The sequence below is a fragment of the Acinonyx jubatus genome, chromosome B2 (genome assembly GCF_027475565.1).
Source record: "Acinonyx jubatus isolate Ajub_Pintada_27869175 chromosome B2, VMU_Ajub_asm_v1.0, whole genome shotgun sequence".
NCBI lineage: Eukaryota > Metazoa > Chordata > Mammalia > Carnivora > Felidae > Acinonyx > Acinonyx jubatus.
The window spans coordinates 51,950,747-51,974,631 of record NC_069385.1 but is presented as its reverse complement, the minus strand read 5'-3'; the positions used below and the strand labels follow the sequence as shown (position 1 = coordinate 51,974,631).

The 23,885-nt window shown below is 45.1% G+C and overlaps 1 protein-coding gene across 4 annotated transcripts in view; it reads right to left on the bottom strand.

Moving 5' to 3' along the window:
* The window catches only part of METTL24 (methyltransferase like 24), a 167,940-nt gene extending 167,214 nt beyond the window's left edge, over nt 1–726 (bottom strand). For all 4 annotated transcript variants that reach the window (XM_027057116.2, XM_027057113.2, XM_027057114.2 and 1 more), the window contains exon 1: nt 254–726. In XM_027057116.2, coding sequence (XP_026912917.1) covers nt 254–571 — 318 coding nt within the window. In that variant the 5' untranslated portion in view covers nt 572–726. The remainder of the gene's footprint in view (nt 1–253) is intronic.
* Nucleotides 727–23,885: the final 23,159 nt, after the last annotated feature.

Genomic DNA, 23,885 nt, shown 5'->3' with positions numbered 1-23,885 from the left:
GCGAGCCTGCAGGGAGCCTGGCACGCGGTGGACGCTCGGTGGACTACTGGATGGACTCGGCTCAGTCCCTCTTCGTATCTGGGCGCTGGAGGGTGCCACCACTGGAGCCTCCAGGGAGGGCTGAGCTGGGAGAATCAGAAGACTTCTCTGAAGGTCCCGGTGGGGCTGCCTGCGGGCCCGAGCGGAGGGCTCTGAGCGCGATCGGGGAGGGGAGTCGGGTCTAAGGCCCACGACTGCACCGTTTGCAACTGACCTTCCGGCGGGGACGCCCGCGCGGGGCGCAGCAGCCCGGCTCCGGCGTCCCGCTGCCGCCGCCCTCCGGAGGCGCTCGGCGCCCGCTGCGCACGTAGGTCACCTGCCTCCTGCTGGCGCCTCGGGGCGGGCCGGGCGCGGGCGGCAGGTGCGGCCCGGGCGGCCTGGGAGCCGGGCCCGGCGGGGCGCTACGGGCCGGGGGCCGGGGCCCGGCGCGGCGCAGCTCCGCGCACAGTCGCAGGCCGAGCAGCAGCGCGGCGCCGACCACACACCGGCGCAGGACGCCGCAGCCCCTCCCGGGCGGCCTCTCCCGCGCCATGGCAGGGAGGCCGGGCCCGGGGCTAAGCTCGGCGGCCCGCACGCCGCGCCCGGCCAGCAGCGAGGATGTGGCCCCGCGGGCCCGAGCCGCCCACGGTGGGAACTCCCCCGCCGGCCGGGGCGCGGGCTCGGACCCGCCTCCCTCCCCGCGGTCCAAGGAAGCCTCGGCGTAACCTTATCCTGCCCGGCCGAGCGCGCCGGCCGCTGGAAGGGGTGAGGGGCGGCGTGTCGGGTGGGGTCGCGGAGGTGCAGGAGGCTCGGCGGGGCCAGAACCCGGGCTCCGGGGGGGGGGGGTCCCCGAGGAAGTGGGGGGGGGGGGCTCCACCCCGGCCTCCGGCGCCAGGCGGAGTTGAAAAGCTACATGGCCAGAAAAAGCGCATTCCTAACGGGGTCCTGATTGGTAACTTCATTTTGTAGCATTAGTGTTGTTGAAGAAACACAGGAGGTAGGTGAGCTGCTAGGTTTTGCTACACGGAACAAGTTCTGATTGTCAAGCAGTTTGTGCCATTAAGCACAGCGTAAAAATATATCGCACTTAGGTTCGGGTTTACAACTTCTCTCCCTCAAGAAAGGGGCGGGGGGAGGAAAGAGCACTCGATACAAAATAATCAAATTAGAGCTATTCCATTTCTAAATTCTGCCCGAAGCCAATCCATGCTTTCTCTCCGTGTTATGAAATGTGTGGGGGTGAAGGAGAGGGAAAGAGCCAGCTGAGACATCTGACAGCAGGGAGAGAGAACAGAAGTTACCATGGCATGATGTAAATCAAATTAATTTAGCTCCAAACACACACCTCCCTGCTGTCTTGCAGAGATACAGAGGGACAAATTTATCTTTAGGCAAAATGCTCCCCAGCTGGTATTTCCATCACCACCTTGACCTTAATTAATCAGACTGAACGCTCAGCCTGAAGTCCGGTGTTGACTGTTCATTTCCAATGGTTACAATTCTTTCCCATAACCTGTTTGAGGTTTGGGCTTGGGGTTTAGGTTTGGATTTGGGTTTGTTGTCTTTAGCTGTGGCCACTTCTTTTTATGTTCTTTGCTTCTATTTTCCATACTTATACATGAGACTACCCCTGCAGTCCTATTCTGTCCCCTAACTACCCACAGCTTGGACAACAGAAACCAAATATGGAGTCCCCTTCCCCCACTCCCTGAATCTCAGGAATTTTCCACAAGGAGCCCTCCTCTCTAAAACCTCTGTAGCTTAAGAAAGAGCCAGTCTATTCTCCGTCACTGTACAAAGCACTTGGGCTATTTTTCTCCACATCTAACAACACAATGGAGTCCATTCCCTGGGCCACGCCAGTCTTCAGGCTCCTGAGTGTTTCATTATGATTGACTCTTGTTTTTTTTCTTAGATGTAGCCCTGGGGCTATTGCAGATGGGCTTTGTTTTAAGGAATCCAAGCAAGTAACATTTCCCTGACACAAATTTTTAGAGAAAATCTCACATTCTGTGACTATTTAAATAGTCAGACTTGACCTATGTGTTGGATCAGAACCCTGTCTTGCAGAAGCTGTGAGACTTTGGACAAAGTACTTAACCTCTCTCAGCCTCCATTCTCTCCTGTGTAAATAGACCTATATATCTGGTAGGATTACAAAGATTGCATAAAATATTAAATGTTCAGTAACTTAAATAATGCCTGGCTCACAGAAGCTACTCAATTAATGGTATTTTTACCATTAAAGAAAATCCTGGATGTTATCATGAAAAATGAAATTTAAGCATTGATTCTAAAGTAGGTAAATGTAAGAAAGTATAAGGAGATTTATAAATATCTTACACATTGTCTGGCATCAGGAGTATCCAACAGTTGCAAGAAACAACGATTAAGGCTCACAGATCTACTTCATTAAGTTGTATAATTGTGTAAGGCTATTTTTAAAAAAAAATTTTTTTAACGTTTATTTATTTTTGAGACAGAGAGAGACAGAGCATGAATGGGGGAGGGGCAGAGAGAGAGGGAGACACAGAATCGGAAGCAGGCTCCAGGCTCTGAGCCATCAGCCCAGAGCCCGACGCGGGGCTCAAACTCACGGACCGCGAGATCGTGACCCGGGCTGAAGTCGGACGCTTAACTGACTGAGCCACCCAGGCGCCCCTGTGTAAGGCTATTTTTTTTAATGTTTATTTATTTTGAGAGAGAGAGAGCACATGCACACGTGCACATGCGAGCAAGGAAGGGGCAGAGAGAGAGAGAGAGGGAGAGAAAGAATCCCAAGAAGGCTCCATGCTGTAAGTGCAGAGCCCCACACGGGAAACTCACCAACTGTGAGATCATGACCTGAGCCGAAATCAAGAGTCTGACACTTAACGAACTATGCCAGCCAGGTGCCCCAGTAAAGCTGTTTAAGACATGATGCACATTGTGCTTGATAAATCTGGATCACCAAAGTCTGGTGTAGACTTTGCTAGAAGTTTTACTTTCTATGCAACCAACACAGTGCTAGCTAAAGAGGTAATCTTTGGAATATTACAAAACCACTAACTTAAGTCCTCTGCTCATCTGTTGAGTTACTCTCCGGGGGGGGGGGGGGGGGAACATGAGGAGGAGCCTATATTATGAAAATGGGGATATTTAATAAGGCTCTGGACTGGGGTTGGGAGGGGTTACACAGAACAGTGTAGCTCTTGAAGAAAATGGGCAAGATGACCTCATATTTTCCCTTATCTCATTTCTATGATTCTTTAATAATGTTTCCATTATGAGAAAAAATCCAAATAAAGTACAACATTTAAATGCCCTTTTCCCTCATCTTTTACAATGGTCCCTACATGTTTATTACTAATAAAAAGGAACTGTTTATATGTATGTAGCATCATTAATTTTCTAGGAAGAATTCCCCCATTTTTAACTTCCGCACATTTCCCTGTGTCGTGGATTTTAATGAATAGTGAAATAGGTTAGTTGGTAGGCAGCAGAGGAAAATCTAACTGATCACTGTCTTAGCTGACAAGCCATCTTTCATTCACGACATCTGCTTTTCTCATGGAGTTGAACCTGTCATGTTCCTTTCTGGATATGTTTCAAAAATGCAGATAATCATTAACCACGGAGTCATAGGTTGGTTACTTAAATGTGCAGGTCAGTAAACCATGAAAGCAGTTTTCATCAGATCACAAATTATATCCTTCCCGAGGTCTCAGCCAGCAAAATGAGTAAAACAGAACATTTTTGCCGCTAACCTCCCAGATACCATGCATTTAAATGAGTACACATGCTGTAAAGTGTAGTGGTTCTCAGTCCAGGGTAATTTTGCCTCCCCAAGGACATTTGGCGATTTCTGAAGACATTTTTGGGTGCTACAATGGGTGAGGATGAGGGGAAGATGCAAGGGGCATCTAATAAGCAGAGACCAGGGATGCTGCGAGATCTCATCCAGGGCAGAGGATAGCCTTCCACAGCAAGTAATTATCCAGCCCCAAATGTCAGTAGAGCTGAAGTTGAGAAGCCCTGTTGTAACAATAGATGTTCATATGGCAACTTTTAGTTACAGACTATTGGGAGAGAACACAGAAGCTGAAAGACAGGGATCCTCACCTCTACAAAGTGGTTATTTCCCTTTCACTACATGAAGTATCTTGCCTGAATTAAAGTAATCGGATTTGGAAAGGAATAGAACTAGAATGTCTGGCATCAACATCTTCCCCCACGCACCCCATCCCCACCGTCTTTTCTATATGTAATACATGTTCATTGAGAAAAAGATGTCAACAGTCACGTACCACGATTCAGAGATAGCTGCCCTGTCAGACTTTTTCCTATGCACCTAGGTACATAGTTTACAAAAATGAAATCACATTATACATATTTCTTAATAATCTGCTTTTGTATATGGTACAAATACTTACATATTAAACAATGTGATGTCTGGGATTTGGTTAGAAACAATCCAGTGAAAGAGGTGGGAGATAACGGGGTGTATAAATGAAGCAAGACTAACTTTGAGTCCATAATTGTTGCAGCTGGATGATGGGGTTTACAGATCTCTATTATTGAGCATGTTTGAAATTTTCCATGATAAAAATGTCATTAAACAGTAAGCTATTAACCTATAGCATCATTTTTAATGGCCATATGTGCTAAAATGTAACCAGTCTTCCACTGTTGAATGATTAGATCATTTCCAAGCTTTAGTATTCTAAACAATGCTGTGATGGACATCTTTATAGCTACCTGTGATGGATCAGAGGTAGACTGAGAGAGAAAGAGGTCAAGGATGATTCCCAGGATTTTCCTGAGTAATTGGAAGAATGAAGCTGCTATTAACGGAGAAAGAAAAGACTTAATAGTAAGAGTAGTTTGGGGTGTAAAATCAAGACTGTGATTTGGGTGGTCATGTTAAATTTTGGAAGCCCATTAGATATGTAAGTGAAGGTGTCAAGTAGGCAGTTGTATTGAAAAGACTAGAATTCAGGGGAGCAGCGAGGGCTAGAAATACAAATTTTAGATCATGGGCGCAGTGATGTCAAATAAGGGAGGGAAGAAATATTTGAAGACAGCTCTGGGTCCACCAATTTACAGTCAGGAAAATGAGGAGGAGTCAACAAAGCATACTGAATTCAATGGATAGACAGTAAGGGAAGAGAACGTGTTGTCCCAGAAACCAAATGAAGAAAGTATTTCTAGAAGGAAGAGACTAAAAGGTCTAATAACATGTGGGCTGAAAACTTCCCATGAGATTTGGAAACATGATGACTTATTTAATACCTCTTTCCCAACGAGGACGGAGGCTCCATAAATTCAGGGACTTTTCTTCAGTAATTTCTACAATACCAGTTCCTAGAACTTTCCCTGGCATGTCGTATGTGCTCAGTAAATAATGCTTGAGTTAAAGAGTAGAAATGAATCAAGTCTGTGTGCATTTGTAATTAGTTATAATTCTTGAGAATAGAATTGCTAACTTAAGGCAAAATTAATAGATCTTTCGATGTGAAGTGCTATTATTAATTTTTCAGTCCACCAAAGAAGCCTGGGAAGCCTGGATTAATCCCATTCAAAGTCCATCAAGTATTCCTTTGTTATCAGTGGGAAACCTCAAAAAGTAGCTTGAGCCAGCCTCTGGCCAAACGATGAACCAAGCAGTTTATTTTTAGTTCCCTCCCACTCTGCTATCACTATACTTGATCCCACATTGGATTCCCCCTCATCACGAGCTGCATCTTACATAGGATTGTGTTCGTGGGGCTGTCAATTAGTTTCATCCTCCCCACCCTAAACGTGTAGCTAAATAAGAAGATACCAGTTCAACATGACTTAAGGCCCCATCGGAAGTATCCATGCTAAAGGAAGAACTCACCAAGATGAAAGCTTTGAAGACCTAGAAGAATGAAGTTATAATAGAATGACAGACACTGGAACTGCTGCTCAGGGCTGGCATCCCTGCCTAAAATCATACCACTGCTTGATCCACAACCTAATAAAGCTGGCTCAGAGCTCGCCTAATGGAAAATGCCTGGGGAATGGCTTAATGCCCTCGCCTGCCTGCGGAGAGACAGCATGAGTCTTTCCTGCTTCTTTTGAATCTCCTAACATTGTGTTCTCCCATTCCTGGTATTCAACTTACTCTAGAATTTGTGGTCTTACTTTCTCTTTCCTTTACATAGGCAGTTTCTCAAATATACAGGTGCAGTCTTACCTCTGTGCCCCTGCAACACCCTGCATAGAATGGGTCTCAACCACGTCTCTGGAATTGTTGACAAACAACAGACATCACACCCAACCAGGCTGAAGTCAGACCCAAGATACCACATTTCTTCCAACAGATCCTGTTTGTCATCTATCCTGCCTGTAAAAAGAATCATACCCCAACCTCTACTGGATGGCTTACAGGTTATGTCTCCAACCTGGTACTTTTTTCACCCAAGGGACTTGGGAAGAACCACGGAATGCTTCACACAAGCCATTGGGAAAGAAGAACCAAAATGAAAGACACGGCTGGGGGGAGAGCAGTACTTTGGCAGCATGGGAATTTTGGGGGTTGATGGCTCTTAGGTAAACTCTCAACCTGGACAGGAAGTTCATAAAAGACACACACACACACACACACACACACACACACACACACACTTTCCTGGATTCTGAAAACACATCTGAGATATTATTAGGTAGATTTATTTAATGAGACAGTCCTGGATTTCATGACAATAAAGCAGCTCAGGTGAACAATTATCAAAACATTGCCTGTTTCATAGGACCACCTATGGAGCATTTCCTCTCCCTCACCCTCAGCTCATCTTATCATTATGACACATGCCAGAAATAATCTCCCAAGCTACAGATCACTTTGAAGTCAGAAACATTCCTGGTTGAAAATTTCCCAAAGTCAAGGGCTTAAAAAAAAATCTTTTAAGGTCAGAAAAAGATCACCAGGGAGCTGACAGGGTAAAGTGAAGCACAACATGCCCAAAGGCAAAAATCTCCAGGCCCTGTCATTTCAACTGAGCTTGTGAATATATTAAAAATCCAGAGGTCAAAAGCCATTTTACTTTCTCATCACATTACTGCTCTAGCCCTACAGAAAGTATAGAAACCATATTATTTTCAGATCATGATGCGGGGATGCTCACACTCAAGCATGCATGAGAACCACCTGGGGAGCTGTTTAAAGATAAGTCAGAAGCCCCACCTCCAGAGAGGCAGTCAGAGGTGAGTCCCCCAAATCTTTATTTTAATGTGTTTTAGGTGGTCCATGATCAAACTGTCAGAAGTCTTGGCACAGAAGTTCCCCAGCCGTGGAAATAGTTGACTGTCAAGGGTGAATAGTTGAATGTCACCGGTTCTTACACGGTGTCCATGTATCCATGGGTGCAAACATTCTCCCGCAAGCCTCTAAGTACAGTTACTAAGAAAGTTTTACGTATTAACAAAGGGTCTTCATATGAGAAGAGAATGGCAGCCATTCTCTTCTTCCCCATGACTCGTTCCTGCCTGCCCTCCCTCCCCTGTTTCTGTAGCACCTGGAAATCCGCATCACTAGTGAGGCTGCAAAGGCATTCAACTCACTAGAGGACCCCAGAGAGTTAAAGAGACGTGGTCTCGGGAAGGTAGATTAAAGAACATAGCCAAAAAGTCAGCAGGAAGGAGAAGACCCTACTCTAAGCTTAAACTACTCACTGGCAGTGTGGCCTTTGTACCAGTTACCTTTCCCCTCTACGCCTTGGTTTCCCCATCTGTAAAATGGGCATAATAATGGTAACTTCCTATGTAATGATTGTATAAATTGATATATTTAAAGAACTTGGAATTGGGGTGCCTCTTGATTTTGGCTCAGGTCATGATCCCACAGTTTGTGAGTTTGAGCTCAGAGTTGGGCTCTGTGCTGACAGTGCAGAGCCTGCTTAGGATTCTCTCTCTCTCTCTCTCTCTCTGCCCCTTTCCCCCCTCTCTCTCTCTCAAAATAAATAAACTTTAAAACAAAATTAAAAAAATAAAGAACTCAGAGTAGTGTGCCTGGTGCATGGTAAGTGCTTCACGTGTCTGTAATGTGTTCCTATCGTTCATTGAAAGTCAGAAAGGACATTAGTTTTCATTTTGCACTGGTGTGTATTCCTCTTGCCTTCGTGTTGAATTGTTTGTTTGGGGCTTGGGCCCACTGGGTCTTGACTCCACCGACATAAGTGGGGAAACGAAACCCACACCTCTGCTTCTGTTGTTCCTACCTAGCCCACTGTCTTTTTCCTTTACAGTCATCAGCTACCAGCATACCTTCTATGCTTTCCACCATTTCTTTTTTTAATTTTTTTTTTAACGTTTATTTATTTTTGAGACAGAGAGAGACAGAGCATGAACGGGGGAGGGTCAGAGAGAGAGGGAGACACAGAATCTGAAACGGGCTCCAGGCTCTGAGCTGTCAGCACAGAGCCGACGCGGGGCTCGAACTCACAGACTGCCAGATCATGACCTGAGCCGAAGTCGGACGCTTAACCGACTGCGCCACCCAGGCGCCCCTCCACCATTTCTGGGAAGGCATCTTGATCCGATTTGACTGACAGGCCTTTTCCTTCCCACTTTGACCTGCAGTGTTCTAAAACACGCCCTTTTCTCCCTTGTGCTTCTGATTTCTGCGGGCGTTGTGTGACATGGAACCACAGGCCACTCTCCTCTCCGAGTTGACCTTTCTCAAGCTGTTGGTCGCGCTCACTTTTGCACACTGCGCTCCGCACAGTGCCAGTGCCCTTGCTGCTGATTGCCTGTCATCCGCCCCTCGGAACAGCGCCCGTCCCGCTCACTTGACCCGGAGCGTGCACCGTCAGTATTAGATACGACGCCAATCGCAGAGCACACATCCCCCAACACCTCTTTGAGGAATGTTCTCTGGTGCAGAGGCCCACTGAGAATTTGCCGGGAGGGCCCCTGGAGGGGAGTAGAAAGCCTGGAGCTATTCTCCCTCCACCCCCCTCCCCTCCCCCTCCTTCTCCTCCTCTGTCCCCCACCCCCACCTTCCCCTGAGACTTAGACGGTTGCTCAGAGAGGGGAGACAAACGCTGTCTGAAAGAATGTTGCTGTTGCCAGGAGAGGAAGCAGGAGAAACAGTTCCCCTCACAAAGGGCAGCCGGGAGAAAAGCGGCTCAAAGCCGGAGGACAAAGAAGAGGGGCCGGGGTTTCTGTGTCTTGCTAATATTGTGGGTGTGTACTTACCATTAGCTGCTTTAACCTCAAAGTATGAGATCAGTGGAATAGGTTTTTAATTGCTGCCGCTCTTATTTTAACATCGTTGTGGGTTTTTAATTCAGCCTTTAATGCGGGGAAGTTGTAGGTAAAAGTCAAGAAGCGAATTCCGGTTGTTGCTCTAACTGTGGCCAACCAGGTATCCCAGCTCCCAACTCTGCAGCAAAGGTTCACCAGCCTAAGTCCCACAGCAGATGCAGGGATGGGGGTGGGGGTGGGGAATTATTTATTTTTGTCTCCCCGCAGTAACCAGTGTCTTGCACGGAGAGGGGCTCAGGATAATGTGCGCAACCAAGGATTTCAAGAACCCTGCGGTGCTGGACGTGGTATATATGAACTCAATCTCCAGGCACCCCCTCTCCCCTCTCTCCCCCCCCACACTGGCTATGCCCCAAACACCCACTGCACTTTCCTGCCTCTAGGCCTTTGCTTATGCTATTCTTACTGCCTGAAAGGATCGCGCTGTTCTGGAAATGGCAAGGTCGTGGGCAGGTTTGGAAAAGAGCAGGCTGAGCGATTTGGATTTTATTGAACGAGCAGTGGGGAGTCACTGATGGTTTTGGAACCAGAGACATTAGTATGGATTCAAGGTAGAATGTGATGAAGACATTTATAGACCCTGAGAATGCAGATCACGACACTCCCAAACCTTCACCTTATATGCTTCAAAGTGAAAACAGTACCAACTGGTGAAACACAAAACATCAGATATATTGACTTTGAAAAAACTCAACTCTATATCTTCTGCATGCAAAATTCTGAAAACAGAAAACAGGATCCTTTTCCACGCCTGTCTCTGCTTTTCCTTCCCATCCAAGGCTGCCATGATCTCTTTCTTCATTCTCCCCGATAGTTATAGAATTTTATAAGGTTCAAACACAGAGATCTAACAAAATTTAGTGGCCATTGCTCAACTATACATTTTCTTCACACAAAACTAGGAGGTGGTTTAGCATAATTGCTTCAGAATAAATCCTCTCACTTTGGCTGCGGCTTCAGAGAATGCACTGAGAATAGCCTCATAGCGCTGCTATTGTATATCCAAAGTGTCCTTTTTTTTTTTTTAAGATTTTATTTTTTATTTTTTGCATGTAGTTTCTACCCCCAACGTGGGGCTCCAGCTCACAATCCCCAGATCAAAAGTCGCAGGCTGTACCAACTGAGCCAGCCAGGCGCCTCCTAGAGTATCTTTCTTGAAACCCTTAAAAGTTGATGACATTTTAAGGAAATCTTGGTTTCGTGTATTGAATATATTAGATTAGAGCACTCCTAAGTTTGGTGGACAGTAACGAAACTAGTTTGTAAGCCGCAGAATGCAATCGTATTCCAGCATTCAATTTCAGAACAAGGATGAGATTATTACTACAACTGGTGAGCACTGGGTACCTACCTAAAACCAGCCCAGTCCTTCATTTTGCCTAATGCTGATTTGAAAGCAAAAGGGTATTGATTTCACAGGAGTCCTCCAGCCCCAAGCTTTTTTAACAATTAAATTAAATATGAAAAGGAGATGACTGATGGTTTCATGGATAAAAAATGAAACTCAAAATTAAATCCGAAATCTGTTACCACCAGATCTCTTTAAAACAGAGAAACCCTCTTTACCATAAAAATCCTTATCGTCTTGACCACCATGCTTTAATGAAATACAACTATTTATATGTGGCTCGTTTCAAATCCCATGTTAAACAAAGGGGAGAGGTTCCATTATCTTTCAGCCTTTAACATCCCAGGATAAATTGGCTGTTTGTCTACTATTTGTCCGCCACTGTTAGAAATTAAGTCTTTGTTACTGACAGGGGTAAATCTTAGCTGGGCAGATCAATAGAATTATTTCTCTCCTCAGACAGTAGAAGTTAGGAAGATAATGATTAGCAATGTCATTAAAAAAAAAAAAAAATTCTGCCTTTCATTAGCAGTTTGTGCTCCAGAAAACGCTTTCTGAGTTGCTGAACAAAAGACAGTTCCTAGGTTGAACAGCTTCACATACCAGGGAAATTTTCTGCAACCCTGAAACCTAAGTGCCTATCAACAAAACAAAACAAAACAAAAAAAGATTCTATATGCAGTCTAGTCTCAGAACCATAGGAAAGCCTTCATAATTAACACTCTTTGAATCTGTTATAGGTCAATGCTAAGCCCTGCGTTACTGCACGGAAGGCCATCAATGGCCACAGGATCAAAAGAAAGAGAAGAAAGCACAGGCTACACAAAATGCTTCCGCAATAAGAATAGTAACTCTGCTCTCAGAAAACAGACTGCTCTAGCTGGCTTCACACTTTGGCCCCACGTGGTTTCTTTGGAAACTACTTGTCATGAAATTTTATGATCTGTTAAAAAAAAAAAAGTGTCAGAAGCTATCTTCTTACCTACCTCAGAAGGATGTTGCAAAGATTAAAATTAGATAATTGTGAAAGTGTTTCTAACTCTCCTTAGGGAAGACTTGGGGGCACACTTTGTGGATAAGCTTGTTCTTTGGAATTTGAAATACTCATCATGATCCCATCTCACAGCCCTCTCCCAATTAAAAGCCCAGGATTCTGCATCCTTGGCAACAGACATTTCTGTTGACCCCATATATGTGGATTTCCCAAATATTTCTACCTTCCACTCCAGAGCCCTTCCCACCTAAATTCCCCAAATTCTACATTATCAAAACCAACTCTCACCTAAGACCTGCAAAACATTCACATTCAGTTGTAACTCACTAGTATCTGTTTAGGGAGCTACACCCTCCTAAATATTTTTACCTCCTATTCCTCTCCTTCAGACTCTGATACACCTTCTCTCCCTGTCCTGCTTGTATATTCTCTCCCACAACCTATCATCCCCAATGAGCAGAAGAGAGAGGAAATTCCATTACTGTTAAAAATCATTATGTATTATAAGAGATGGTCCAACAGGGGTGTGACGCACATAGGAACGGTTTGGAGGGGAGTACGGGAAGGCTTTAAATTAAGTGAAATCCTAAGAGTAGAATTTCGAGTGAAATTTGAGGGCCATAAACTCAGGGAACAGGGGGCATCCCCTGAAGTCACTCACCTTGGGTGCTCCCTGTTCCACCTAGAGGCTAACCTAACCCTGATTACAGGGCCACATGCTTCCAGGCACCGGGGACTGAGGTACAGAACACGGTGATGGCTTCTCAGGGATGGGCATGTTTGGTATACAGCATTCAGTTGCAGACAACAGATGCTACCTATGAGTTAACGTAAGCAGAAAGGTACTTATTTCCAAGTATTATGTGGCTTCCTAAATCATGGAAAAGTAGAGGAACAGGTGCTGACTGAGCTACGGAGAACAACTTACAACTGCCTGTGCCATTGTTGGAAGAGTAGCTGCCATTGCTATTGGGTGCAAGAGAATCAGGAAGTGGCTAGTTCTGCACTGTGATGCCTCTGCCACCGTCTGCTCCAGCAGGAGTGGATGTTTCTGGTCCTGCTTCTTCCAACACTCTACTCAGTTCCAGATCCAAGTGTCACGCAAACGCGTCAGTCCAAAAGAACCCAAATCACGTATGGAATGCTCACTGTAAGATGGTCTAGGAAATGCAGTTTTTGGCTTTCAAGACTCTACGGTACAGAAGTGCTGAACAATTCACAAAATCTACTACATTGTATTTCTAATGAGTGAAGCTCCAGTAAGACCGAAGACCAATCTTGAAGTACTAAATCCCTTTATTTACAACTACTTTCTGTGAAGGGCTTTCCACTTTTTCCAGCCTCAGATAATGATAAAAAGGACCACAGTCAATTCATTTTGTTCTCAATGATCCAAAACCATAACCATAAACATCGCTTACTGTGCTGCAAATACCAGTGTGTATATGTGTATATATATGTGCATGTATATACATGTATGTATATATGTATGTGTGTGTGTATATATATATATATATATATATATATACATGGATGTATATATAAATATATATAACAATATAAGGAGGAATACTCATGACTATTTTAGTCCTCTTTTCTAAATTTTTTTTAATGTTTATTTTTGAGACAGAGAGAGACAGAGCATGAACAGGGGAGAGTCAGAGAGAAAGGGAGACACAGAATCTGAAGCAGGCTCCAGGCTCTGAGCTGTCAGCACAGAGCCCGATGCGGGGCTCAAACTCACGGACCATGAGATCATGACCTGAGCCGAGTCGGACGCTTAACCGACTGAGCCACCCAGGCGCCCCTTAGTCCTCTTTTCCATAACTGGTCACATGGTTGAAGCCGGCATTTATAAAACTACCTTCTTCCACTATCCATTCCATATTCCCTTTGCTTTTAGCGAGCACCTCAACTGGTCATGGTTCTTTACCTGGTGGGGTGACCCTAACCTTCATTCCTGAAGGGTCTGATCCATTAGTAGTCCTGCCCGGATTGGGTTGTTGTAGTGTTCTACTGATATTAATCATAGGGGACGGTAATAATAAGACGCCCTAAAGGATCTCCTATTTTCCTAACATACTTTTCCTTCCATCCATAAGGGATGGCTCTTCCTATTTATCCTATTGGTAAACAGGATCAATCACCTCAGGCAATACCATAACTCCCTTCTTTGCCTGTTGATTCAGAGGTATGAGGATCCCAAAGTGGTGGGGTGGCAGTCTTTACTTCCAATTCAAAAGGATCATTGTGTCTCCTGATGGAAGCATTCCTCCTTCTGGAACTACTAAGACCTCTAACCCAGCAGAGGCTAAGCTGTGGGAATAGGAAGCAAAAACTTTTTTCAGTGGGTCACTAGGTGTAATAGTGAGTGCTACCACTCCCACACTCCCATCTTCACCCCTTGATTTTTGGATCCGTGAATCCTAACTATGAGAGGAATAGCACCATAAACTGAATGCTGATTCAGAACATAGGGCAGCCTTCTGGGAAATTTGCCTCAGCTCTGCAAGGTACTGCCACCTACACAGCACTCTAACTGAGTCTTTGAAAGGCCATTCTGCTGCTGCTTCAGGATGGGTGGGGGACATGACAAGAACAGTGAGTTCCAGAAACATGGGCCCATTGCCATGCTTCTTTTGCTAGGAAGCGAGTTCCTTCATCAGAAGCAAGCTATGTGGATACTGTGATGGTGGATGAAGCATTCTGTAAGTCCACAGATGGTAGTTTTGGCAGAAGCATTGTGTACAGTGAAGACAAATCCATACCCAGAGTAAGTGTCTATTCCAGTAAGAACAAAACATGCCCCTTTCATTATGGAGGTGGTCCAATGCAATCAACCTGCTACCAGGTGGCTGGCTGATCACCCCCAGGCAGTGGTGTCACGCCAGGGACTTAGTGTTGGACTCTGCTGCTGGCAGATTGGACTTGCAGCAGTTGCTATAATCAGGTTGGCCTCGGTAAGTGGAAGTCCATGTTGCTGAGCCCATGCATGACCTCCACCTCCACCACCATGGCCACTCTGTTCATGAGCCTGTTTGGAGATGACAGTGATGGCTGGAAAAAGAAGTGGGTTGGTATCCACAGAACAGGCCAACCTATCAACTCAATTATTAAAATCCTCCTCAGCCGAGGTTTGGTGCTCTTTGGTGAGCATTCACCTGGGACACAAATATCTTCACCCTTTTTGCCCATTCAGAGACGTCTATTCACATATCTCTTCCCCAAATCCCTTCGCCATCAATTTTCCAGTCATGTTCCAAGTCCCTGGCCATTAAGCCAAACCATTAGCCATCGCCCATAAACCAGTATTTAATCACACATCTGGCCATTTCCCCTCCCGAGCAAAGTGGCCAACTAGGTGCATTGCTCAAAATTGCACCCACTGGGAGGATTTCTCTTTACCACTGTCCCAGGAAGGAGCTGCCATGCTGCAGCTGTTCACTTTCCGGTGGTACCCACATACCATGCACAACCCTCCGTAAACCAGGACTAGATCTTCTCTTCCACAGATCGGAAAGACCTCCCATAAGTCCATAGGTGCAGACTGGGAAAAAGAAGTCAGTGCAACAGGAGTGGGGACCATTGGCATTTGGGCCACTTCTTCATGTAACTTACCGTGTCTTCAGGACCTGCTTAGACCCAATCACCTACATTCCACCTACATTCGATGATGGAGTACTGCTACGCATGCTCAACTTCATAGTTTTGTGGCTCAGGTAACACCCAGTTCATGTTAGGCAGCTCAGGTCACATGGTAACTTGGTGGCCCATGGCTAAGTCTTCAGCCTCTACTACACCATAGTAGCAAGCCAAGAGCTCTTTCTCAAAAAAGAGAGTAGTTATATCCATAGGATGGCAGGGTTTTGCTCTAAAATCCTAAGGTCCTGTGATGGGATTTACCTCTAAGAGCCTGTCAAAGGTTCCAAACAGCATCCCTATGCCACTGACACTTCAAGTATCTATGAATCTACTGGATTATATGGCTCAAGTGACAGAGCAGCTTGTACAGCAGCCTGGACCTATTGCAGAGCCTTCTCTTGTTTTTGGACCCACTCAAAACTAATAGCTTTTCAGGTCACTTAGTAAATGGGCCAGAGTAACACTCAAATGAGGAGTATATTACAGTCTCTGCAACTTTCAAGTCCTTGAGGCTGGCACTAATCTCTGTAATCCCTCCAGAAATGTGATATTGCCTTTAGTTTACTATTTTCCTAGACAGAGGCAGTTCCAGTGGCTTTCACTTGACCTTTTCCACCGTAATAGCCCTCCACAGATCAGTGAACCTATGTGGGGATTCTACCAGCTGCTGAGCAGATCTATTCTAATCATGCATTCCAGAACTGGGGACATAATCATGGGGTGTGTTTGGGGATCTACTGGGCCCACTGTGAAACAGACCTGAGCCAATACTCCATTGATCACCTGACGTCCATAAGCCCCTACTCTCACTGGTGGCTTGTATGATTATGGAGGGTGAAAAGTCCCACAGTCTGCACTCTGCACGTTGAAGACCCAAGAAAGCCAGTGGTGTAGTTTCAAGGCCTGAGAGCCGATGGTGTAGATTCCAGTCTCAGTCTCAAGGCTTGAGAACCAGGAGCACCAAGGGTAGGAGAAGACTGATACCCCAGCTCAAGCAGTCAGACAGAGAGAGAGTAAGAGAGAGATGGAATGCAATGCCTCCCCTCCTGTACCTTTTTGTTCTTCTTAGGTCCTCAGTGGACTGGATGATGTCCACCCACTGGGGAGGGGGGCAATCTATTTCATTGAGACTACTGATTCACATGATAATCTCTTCCAGAAACACTGTCACAGACACACCCAGATATAATATTTAACCGGGTATCTGGGCATCCCATGATGTTGACACAAAAAATTAACTATCACAAGTGGTTACTTTTGGAGGGATGTAAAGTGGGAGAGGCATGAGAGAGACTTCTGAGGCTCACATGGATTGTAATTCCCTCACTTTCCCCGGGCTTCCATTCAAATGTCACCTGCTCAGAGAAGTCTAACCATATCACTCTATATAAAATAGTAGACTTTGATCCTCCCTGTTTAAAAAAAAAACCTATTTTTCTTAGCATGAAACGCCTCTGTACATTAAGGTATGTACTTTTGTACTCTGTCTACCCCAATTGAATATAAGTTCCATGAAGACAAGATTTTTGCCTCATTCACCATCTTTTTGACTCATTGTAGGCACTTAATAAATATGCCTTGAGTGAATGAATGACTGAATGAATGAATTTTGCAGATTTGGAGCACCATCAATTTAGGGTCACCAACCTCCAAGCATTAGTGATCTATCTCATGAACCTGTGGGCAGAACTCTTCTATATGCCTCTTCTAACACTACCCACCGCCACCCCCACCCCCCCATCTTCAAGCTCCTTCCCTGTCCTGCAGTTCCTCACTTGTTATCAGCAAAAGACGGGGAACAAGCAAGGTCATCAAATGAGAATTCCACACCTACAAACATACCCTCTTCCCCACCCCCACCACCCCGTCCCCGTTCTGGCTTGCCTTCTGTCTCAGCGGAAGAGTGGTCTCTACCATCCCCTCCCCTGTCTTCTCCAAGAATCTGTACATCAATTAACTCTCTGTGGTTGAATCTTCAGTGTCTCCCATTCTGTTCCTTCCAGGAAACTTGAGCATTTTCAAGTCTGTCATTTTAAACATCCCAGAGCTTGGATGAAGGTGGGCCTCCCCTACATTATCAGGCTTGGACAGAATCAGCTGAAGGACTGAAGTTGAGAGTCCAGGTCGGAGGTCTTTGGGGCCTGAGTGGGGTGGGCTGTATTACCATGAGCAGGCCACAACTCACCTCCATCTTTTGACCTAGTCTTGTTTTCTGCCCTTCCCACAGGCTCAGAAGGCTGAGGTGCCCTCTCTCTGTGCCCAATCCCAGCATGTAACAACAGCAAGTGCTCGGCATGGCCTAAACCCTGGCTGTTTATCAGAAAGCTCCCGGAGGAGCTTTCAAAAATATACATTCCCAGATCCCGTCACCCCCTGAGATTCTGGTTTATTAGGTCTGGAATCTATATATTTTTTAAGAGCTTCCCGGGTGACTCTGAGGTACAGGCAGTGTTGGAAATCTGGGTAAGTGTGTCTGACTCCTGGATGCACATTAAAATTGCCAAGGTGAGAGTGGGGGGTACTTTTAAAAACTATTGATGTCGGCTAGCCCCACCCAAGAGATTCTGATTCTGTTGGTCTGTGGTAGGCCGAGGTATCAAATTTTTGTTTTGTTTTGTTTTGTTTTTTCCCATGCATAGTCAGGGTTGAAGACCTCTGGTCCAGACAATCAAACGGGATTTTGTTCGGGGATGTTAGCTCACATTTGAGTGGGTGCAAAGGTAAGACAGGCATGGGAGAAGACCAGACATACTCTGGGTGCTCTCGGTGGGCTAGGCAGACAGCAAGATGCAGAGGTCAATGTGGGAAGGGCCAAGCTCAGACAAGATATCAAGCTTACCCAGAAGCCTTTCTGCTAAGGTAGTTTCCTGACTCTAGGCCCATGTTTTTTTTTTTTTTTTTATCTCATTCTTCTCCTACTAGGAACCAAATCCCAGGCACAGCAGGCTGGAGGCTTGCAGAGACCACAAAAGCAGGGAGGAGACATAGCTTTAATCTGTTCCCTTACCAGAGGACATCCTTATTCTCCTTCCTGCTCCCAGCCTAGTAGAATAATGCCACTGGGATGTGCAGGCCTGGATGAGGATACTGACGTAATGGCTCTGCTCCTAAGAAAATTTTCTTTGCTCTACACCCTCTGGCTGGTTAAATCATTCAATTGTCTGAGAATCCAGGCCATGAATGTATTCTCTGCGGTATACTCAAGCTGCAAGATATTACTAGTAGATAGGTTTGCACAGTTTTTAAGGAAAATCAATTAGAAAACCAACAAAAAAGAGTGTTGAATGAGACTGAGTAGTTTTTTTTTCACATTTAAGCTGGGATAATCTGTCTCCTAACGTCACCTGGATAGTTTATTCACCCAGTAGCTTAACAAATGTTTATCGAGTACCAGTCCTGGTGTTGAGAGTCAGGTAGAAAATGTTAAATGAATCAGACATGTTCCTGCCCACATGGAGATTATAGTTTAGGGCAGGGCAAACTATGGCCCTGATGCCAAATCTGGCCCTCTGCCTGTTTTTGTAAATAAAGTTTTATTGGAACAGAGTCATGACCATTTGTTTACAAATTATCTCACTGCTCTCAGACTAGAGTGGCAAAGTTGAGTAGTTGAGTGGTTGTAACAAAGACTATATGGTCTGCAAAACCTAAAATATTTACTACTAGGCACTTCACAGAAGCAGTTGGCCAATCCCTGGTCTACTGGATAGTTGAAATATGTTTTCCCACTTCAAGGAAACACTTGGTTTTTGTTAGCTGACTTAGACAAGGGATTTTGGTTAAAAGGAGAGAATCTACTTCGGTTCAAGGAGAAAGGGGGATTTTTCCTCATGGAATCCATGGACAAGAAATTATATATAGGCATTGCTCCTATAGCATGAGCTTTTGCCATACAAACTGGCCATAACTCAATTCTTTTAATTAAAGAACATCATCTGCATTACTAAGAACACCATTGGTTACAATAAGATCTTGACCAGGAACTAATAACATATTCAAGAGCTGGCACTGATACAAGAAAAACTGTTGCCTGAGAGACACAAGAGCTTTGTTTGGGTAGTTTTGACTTTATTTATCCTAACAATAGGTGATAACAATGGTAAAGGACATTAAGGATATATAAAATGTCCCCTCTTGGTGATAAGAAAGGAATGGACAAGATTTTTAAGCAAAAGCTAAAAGTCACCAAATGCTGAATTTGCTCTGTGATGTTTAGATTTTACTCTTATAGCTATAAAAGTATCCTTATTATTGAAATTACTGCAGAAAAAATAACTTCTTTTGGGGCAAATCTGAAACTCTCCACCCCCCATTCGTTCTCCCTCCTTAATACAATGATATTTAAAAAGCAATTTTTGAAAGGGTGCCTGGATGACTCAGTCAGTTAAGCATCCGACTCTTGATTTTGGCTCAGGTCATGATCTCACGGTTTGTGAGTTCAAGCCCCACACTGGGCTCTGTGCTGACAGTGCAGAGCCTGCTTGAGATTCTCTGTCTCCCTTTCTCTCTGCACCTCCCTGCTCCCTCTCTCTCTCTCTTTCAAAAATAAATAAACATTTTCATATATATATATTTAAAAAGCAGTTTTTAAAATGTGAGGTTTCTGAGGAATGCAGATTTGACTGCCCAGTCAGACCTCATGAGGAGTAGAACTGGGTCAGGACCTGAGGTCATTCTCAATGCTTCCCCAGAAGTACATGGCCCATTGGGCTTCCCTCTCTGTTCTCCCCTGCATCCTCTCTTGCCTGGCTTCCTCTGTAATAATCTGAACAACCTAGCCCATTGGCCCAAGCATACATGTCTCCAGAGCCTGCCATCACCAGGAGACAGTGTTAGGATCCCTTGGTGTAAATTCTTAAGAATCTGACTGGCTTAATCCAATTTATAGCTGGATACTTTTAGAAGAGCCTGCTAAAACCTTGACCTTTACATTATCACCATGCCAAAAGACCACATTTCCAGCCTCCCTTGAATCTCAGTGTAGCCCTGAGGCTAAATCCTATGCAATGAGATAGAAGCAACAGTGTAGCAAGTCTTCTGGGAAGTTTCCTTGGGGTTAGATGTGATGATGTGGTGGCCAAGAGCACAACAGCCACATCCTTGAGCTTGGGTTACTGAGGAAGTCCCCACACCAACCCTGAACTGCCTACATCCAGGCATATTTTATGTGAGAGAAATGTATGCCCATCTTGTTAAAGCAACTATTTGGGGAAGTTTCTGTTACTTGCAACTGAACGTAAACCTGATAGTTTCCTCTGATCCAATAAGCTGTGGCCAGAGAGGCAGGACATGGGGGATACTGCCCAGATAGTGAGCCCCCAGATCTGAGCAGATTTCCCGGGAAAGTGGGCTTGGGCAGAGCAGGCAAACCATGTGGAGTATTCGCAACACTGGCTGAGGTCCACTGCCAGCCCACTTGGCTTTGTAAGGGAGGGACATACTAGGATACATATAAAATTTGGGAGTGGGCTGATATCGTAGAACCTGCACCAAGGTAAAAATTATAATTCAAAAGAAACAGACTCTGAGTGATGGAATTGTGGGTAGCATGGCTGCGGGCCAGGTCGGCAGGTGCCCTGAGCAGATGGAAGTCAACTGTTCTGCTAATAATTGAAGAAACGTTGGTTACATTCTTTCAGAGATCTGGTTAACTCATTCCCTCTGGCTACTTAGGGCTGTAATTTATAGGCAGCAAAGTCACTTAGGATAATAAAGCCCCCAGGCCTGGTAGGAAACTGCTGAGATTTTTCAGGAAGAAAGGGACCACTTAAAAAACATCTCAATTGGCTTTTCCTGAGTGAATGATACCCAGAGGAAACAGGTTTCAAATGTGTCTCCATAATTCACACCCTCAAGAAGAAAGATGAGAGGAACCAAGAAAAAAATACTAAAAGCGCTACATTCATTTGAAATATCTGACAAGTTAGGAGAGTCCTGGAACAGGTTTTCAACAGAACTACAACTCCCAGAGGACTCAGATCCCGCCATTATTTTTCTTCTTTTTCTCTAAAAGCTCTTAATGAACTGAAAAAAACTGGTTCAAATATCAATTGGTTTGAATGCATCTATTCAATGAAAGGAGCAAGGTATGTCATTTTTAAAAGTAGCCTTTCTTCTATACAACCGTGTCCTTCTGGACTGTGGTCTTTCTGTTTAACTTCTTCCCAAGTGGATAAAATCCTAAAAGTATGTACGTAACCTTTGATGGTGAAGAAGCACCTAGCTTTGCAATGCCCATACCCTCAAGTGGCCGTGTCCCTCTGGGTCACAGGCACAGCAGGCTCGAGCTTAGCCACAAGTGTTAAACACTTGAAAGAAGAGATTTAAGAAAGAAATTGGTTGTTCTCCGTGTTCAGAAAAAAATGTTTAAATGGTCTGTAATAGAAAATGGGGGGTGGGGGTGGGGAGGGAAATACTCTATTCTCTGGCCTCAGCACAGATTCCCCAAGAAGACAACTCATAGAAACAGGAAACCTGCGGGACGCCTAGGTGGCTCAGTAGGTTAAGCGTCCGGCTCTTGGATTCAGCGCAGGTAATGATCTCACAGATTGTAAGTTCGAGCCCCACGTTGGGCTCTGTGCTGACAGCACAGAGCCTGCTTGGGATTCTCTCTCCCCCTCTCTCTCTGCTCCTCCCTGGCTGTCTCTCTTTCTCTCTCAAAATAAATAAATCAACTTAAAAAATTTTTAAAAAAGAGAAAGAAACAGGAAACGTTTGTGGAAATGAAGACTACCAATGGGAAAAAAATGACGATTTATCCAGTTTGCTACAGCAAGGGAGTCAGCCGCCATGGCTCCAAGACAGGCTGAGGAGTGGGAAAGCTTTATAGTAGGAAAAAAGAGAAGACTGTAGGTGTACCCTAAATAGATACTGTTGTCACGAGGAAACTGTAAGCAAGCTAAGTAGAAATGGGGCGTCCCGTGTCATTGATTAGGGGTGAGTATTGGCTTTCTCTAGTTGGTCCTAAGTTGGAAGTGGGACGAAAATTAGGGAAGCTGTCAATTAATAATCAAGCCCTGGCCATTTGGGGCCAATTGTTTCGGAAATGGTTGTTTAGTTTTCTGGATCTAACGATGCAGATAGTAATCTGGCCCCCTGGGAGGCTGACCTATCGCAGGCAGGCTCCCTGGGCTGCTTGTTGTAGATTAAGGGGCTTGGCTTCCTGCACGGGTTGCTGCACGTTGTAGGTCAGAGCTCTATTTTTATATGTAGTCTGGCCATCATCCGTTTGTATATTCAGTGTCTCATCTTTCAGACAAAGACAGCTGACTCTGGGCAGCTGGCCTACTACCAGCAAGGTAACTCCCAGCGTTTCTAGAGAGCCACTTTGAGAGAGATAGCTAATTCCATAGGCCACCTTGCCCAGAAGTGCTAAGGGCACACCACTGAACGTGAACACATCCCTCTGAACTCAGTGCCCCAAGGTGACAAAGAAGGAAGGGAAGGGTAGTGGTTATGGTAGCACCGGAGTCCTAGGAGGAGAGGAGGCAACAGGGCTCAGTAGCCCTCAGCTGCCGTTGTAGGTTAGAACCCCGTGGGCAGGTATGAGCAAATACTGATGTCGGGGTCCCACACCACCCTCCAAAGATTCTAATTTAATATAGCAGGCCAGAAATCAGTATTTCTTTCAAAACTTCCCCGGTGATTCGAATGTGCAGCCCACGTTGGCAGCTGCTGACCACAATGAATAAACCTTTGAGTGACGCTGGGAGCACATATTTAGCTATTAGTGACAATGAAATCAGGGCATGGAGCCATGACCACTTTCTCAAGAAGCCTCCAATCTCTCAGTCTTGCAATGTGGGACTAGAAAAATCAAATGTGGACTGAAACAGGGTAGCACATAGACAGCAGCATGGAGCATGAGCCTGTGTGTGCGAAATGAAAACGCTGCAGGATCTAAACCGAGGGCGTGAGGAGCAAACGTGTGCGCTTAAAACCGCGGCAAACACAGCTGAGCCCTACGTATTTCGAGCAGCAGCCTTCCTTTTCATTTTAACCATTAAGCAGCTTGTTGCGTCTTTTTCAAATGCCATGTTAACGTAACTTACTATTTCTCACAGGCTGTGATGAGCACACACACGGGTGCGTGCTCTTAACTGTGTCTAAGCTTGTACGTCTCTCAAACACTTTAAACAGAAACAGTTACATCTGGGGCATGTAATCTCCAAAACCTTAAAAGAATCACACACTCACTCCACACAGGCTGGTCTCTATTTTTTTTTTTTTTTTCCTAGTCATTTCTAAATTTTCAAATTTACCAATTTACCTGAATCTGATACAATATCGCCCCCTGGTGGAAATCTATGGGGAAGAAGCACACTGATTGAAAGGAGAATGTTTAATACCGCAAAGGAAGTTAAGATCTCTCTCTCTTTCTCATCCCCTTGTCTCTCTCTCCTTGTCTCTCTGTCTCTCCCTCTTTCTTTTTACCAGCAGAATGTTCTCCTAGAGAAAATCATATGCAAAAGCTCAATGAACAAAACAATCAAATGGAGCTCTGCTGGGGACTTTCTCTTCCCCACCTTCTCATTGCCAAACCCATATCTCCCCCACCCCCACCCCTGGGATGTCCAAACGAGAATTATCACTAAGCACAAGCCATCTCCTGCC